This window comes from Triticum aestivum, chromosome 6D, assembly GCF_018294505.1.
Source record: "Triticum aestivum cultivar Chinese Spring chromosome 6D, IWGSC CS RefSeq v2.1, whole genome shotgun sequence".
In the NCBI taxonomy this organism is placed as follows: Eukaryota; Viridiplantae; Streptophyta; class Magnoliopsida; order Poales; family Poaceae; genus Triticum; species Triticum aestivum.
The window spans coordinates 257,094,048-257,096,913 of record NC_057811.1 but is presented as its reverse complement, the minus strand read 5'-3'; the positions used below and the strand labels follow the sequence as shown (position 1 = coordinate 257,096,913).

General features: G+C 53.0%; 1 protein-coding gene across 3 annotated transcripts; it reads left to right on the top strand.

Annotated features, from left to right (window-relative positions):
* Window positions 1-696: 696 nt before the first annotated feature.
* LOC123144577 (uncharacterized) lies at window positions 697-2,081 on the top strand. Of its 3 annotated transcripts, none has more exons than XM_044563784.1 (3): window positions 697-1,139; window positions 1,286-1,480; window positions 1,596-2,081. In XM_044563784.1, the coding sequence occupies exons 1-3, from the start codon at window positions 1,059-1,061 to the stop codon at window positions 1,626-1,628; spliced, it is 309 nt and encodes a 102-aa protein (XP_044419719.1). In that variant the 5' UTR covers window positions 697-1,058; the 3' UTR covers window positions 1,629-2,081. The 3 variants fall into 3 exon arrangements, 1 of the variants encoding a protein (XP_044419719.1); XR_006471729.1 differs by having other exon boundaries at window positions 701-1,139; window positions 1,327-1,480; XR_006471728.1 differs by having other exon boundaries at window positions 707-1,081; window positions 1,327-1,480.
* The last annotated feature ends 785 nt before the right edge of the window (window positions 2,082-2,866 follow it).

Sequence of the window (2,866 nt, the reverse complement as noted above, 5' to 3'; positions counted from 1 at the left end):
GCACATAAGCTATCAGATTTATCATGTGTATAATTATCGGGCTCATTAAAGAGAATTTGCCGAGGGATGACACACGAGAAAAAGACTGATGTCCGAATTCTACAGGAGCAAAACATTTATTTCTCTAGAAAATATTCATCGCTACAAAAAAGAGACATGCGGAGTACACACGTTGCATCAGTCCTTTAAAACACGTTTCATCGTGTTTTAACAAGTTTTTTAGGTCAAAGTTACCACATGTGAGGACTTAGGTTTGATTCTCACTCACCGCAGCAATTTCTGTTCATTTAAAAATGTGTGGAAAATATAGAATGCATGAGATGCAGGCCTTAATTTTTCTCAGAAAAATCATTCGAGGGCAACGACTCGATCCATATTGAATGGGAGCAGAATCTACTTTTAGAAATGTACAAAATTGACTTAACTACTAATCAACAGCAAGAACTACTCAGAGCAGATGGTTACTATTACATTTCCACTCGTGAGGTCGAGGGATCGAATCCTAGTTCCTTCATTTTTTTGGCTTAGCGAGCGCCCAGAATAAAAATGACAGGAGCGGTTGTGGGCCGTGAATCTCGCTAGGTGAACTGGGCTGGGCCGTGGAATAAAACGTGGGCGTGCGGGAAGGGAAAGGAGCGAGCGATCCCAGTCAAGGCGTGCGGGAAGGGAAAGGAGCGAGCGATCCCAATCGAACGGTAGACCAGTCGTACAGACAGTCGGCAGGAGAATAGTTTTCTCGTCTTATCTTTTATGAAATCCCAACACCACCAGTTCGCCTAGTAACTGTAACTTTCCTTTCTTGAGTATGCCTCGCCCCGCTCCCACATTCCTGCGGCGCGCCGCTCCGGCGCCCGTGGCCACCACAGCCGCCGACCAGCTCCTCCCTCCGACGTGCAGCCCCTCCCCGACCTCGCCTCGCTTCCCTGCGGGGTTCCCCTTGCCGCTGTTCGCGCAGTCAGATCTGGTGGCTTCCCTTTTCCCACAGCTGGCGGGGATCTCCACGGATCTGCACGTCTGAGTCGCCGCTCCGCCATCCGCGGCCCGCGCGGCCGTCCCTAATGTGCCTACACTGTCCCCCAAGGTCCGCTTTCCCGCCTATGATGCTCTGCTGGAAGGCACTCCTCCACCCCCCATCCATGGTGCGCATCGGCCATGCCTCAAATCGGCGGGGTTTTTGACTTTTTGCCACCAGTTACTTTGCACTTTGATAATTTGCCACTCCTTACATCATAATTGATCTATTGCCACTCTTTACATTGGACTTTGATTTTTTGCCCTCTGTCAGATGGGTCCCGCATATAATGACCAAAATGCCCATGCTCCCAGATTGACCAGGAACGACTCATCCCCTTCCTCTCGCCGGCAGCAACGCCAGGAGACCGCGGCGGCTACTCGACGGCGAGTCGCGCTCGGTAGTCCTCGACGGCCGATGGCCATGGTTTTCCGCGGGGACTACATCCCGGCGAGTCTGACCGGCGAGGTGAGTCTTCTCTATCCTGCTCCCCCTCCCGCGGCGGCTACATTCCGGCGTGTGTTCTGCCGCCGGCCACCGTGTTGCCGTGATGTGCTTTGATGCTGCTGCTTGTGCTCTGCAGCCGGCCACCGCGTTGCCGCTGCAGCTCCTCTGACCACGACTGAAGGGACACGTCGTACACCACGGCGCGGACGGGATGGGACGACCCTTCCCTTCGCCGCCTCCGACAGCAGCAGCTCGTCCATGGTGCGGATTGCAGAAGCCGACGCCGTGCTCGACTCCGTCAGTCCGTCCACCTGCTTGTGCAGGTCGTCCCGCGTAGTCCTCGAGCCGCATGGCCTCCGCCTCCGTGCACGTATCCAGCAGCAACGGCCGCCGGCCTTGTACGGCTGCTCCTCCTCTACGCGACGTCAAACTGCACCATGGATTAACAGGGCATGCAGCCACAGAGCCTGCAACTTTCTGTTCTTTTCTTTTTGTAATGTTCTTAGAGCCCGCATCTTAATCCATCTCTTCTTTGCATGGATGGATGCATAAGTATGAGCAACATGGAGTGATTCTAAGTTCAGAACATCAATTTGGACAATAGTTAATTAGTAATTCCTTACATTGTTCCCTCGCTGCTGCTCCTTTTGCTTTTGCTGCTTGCCGCTTTTGCTCCTCTCTGCAGCAGAACCCCGGCGGCCACGCTAGTGTGTACCTCTATAACATTCTCTCATGTGCGAGCCAGCTCGCTCTGAGCAGCGAGGAGGGGGCCACCTCTTCAGCAACCTGGAGACGCGCCGGTCTTCTTGGTGGCACAGGTTTGGCTGTCCTCCGTGTCAGGGCGGCGGGAGCAGCACGAGCAGCAAGGGAGGCAGGGATCAGCACAGCTGTGCCACCGACGCCAGCCACCTACGGCATCTAATACTCCGGCGGCGATGAACCAGTTCATCCCTCCCGTTTTGATTTCAATCGGTGAATTGACTGGATGCACCTGTAAAACTAGCACAAAGGGTAGTTTCGTCCATTGTTTTATGCATATATTATGTTTATCATTTGCAAGTATTGTTTTTGTGTGAAAAAGTGGCAAAATATCAAAGTCCAATGTAAAGAGTGGCAAAATATCAATTACAATGTAAGGAGTGGCAAATTGTCAAAGTGCAAAGTAAGTGATGGCAAAAAATCAAAAACCCCGTCTTGGATCCACGGCGGGATGTGTAGGGCTCGAATTGGCGTCGCGCTGCGCGTGTCCACCTAGAGGCTTGAAGACTGAAGCTGAAGCCGATTTGGGGGTTTTTGATTTTTTGCATGGGTGACAGCCAAGACGCTGGATGGCGCCTCGTCCGACCGCCTTATTGGTGGAGGGAGGGCCGCTCCAACCACCAGCATTCGCGTCGTATGTCTGCGTCT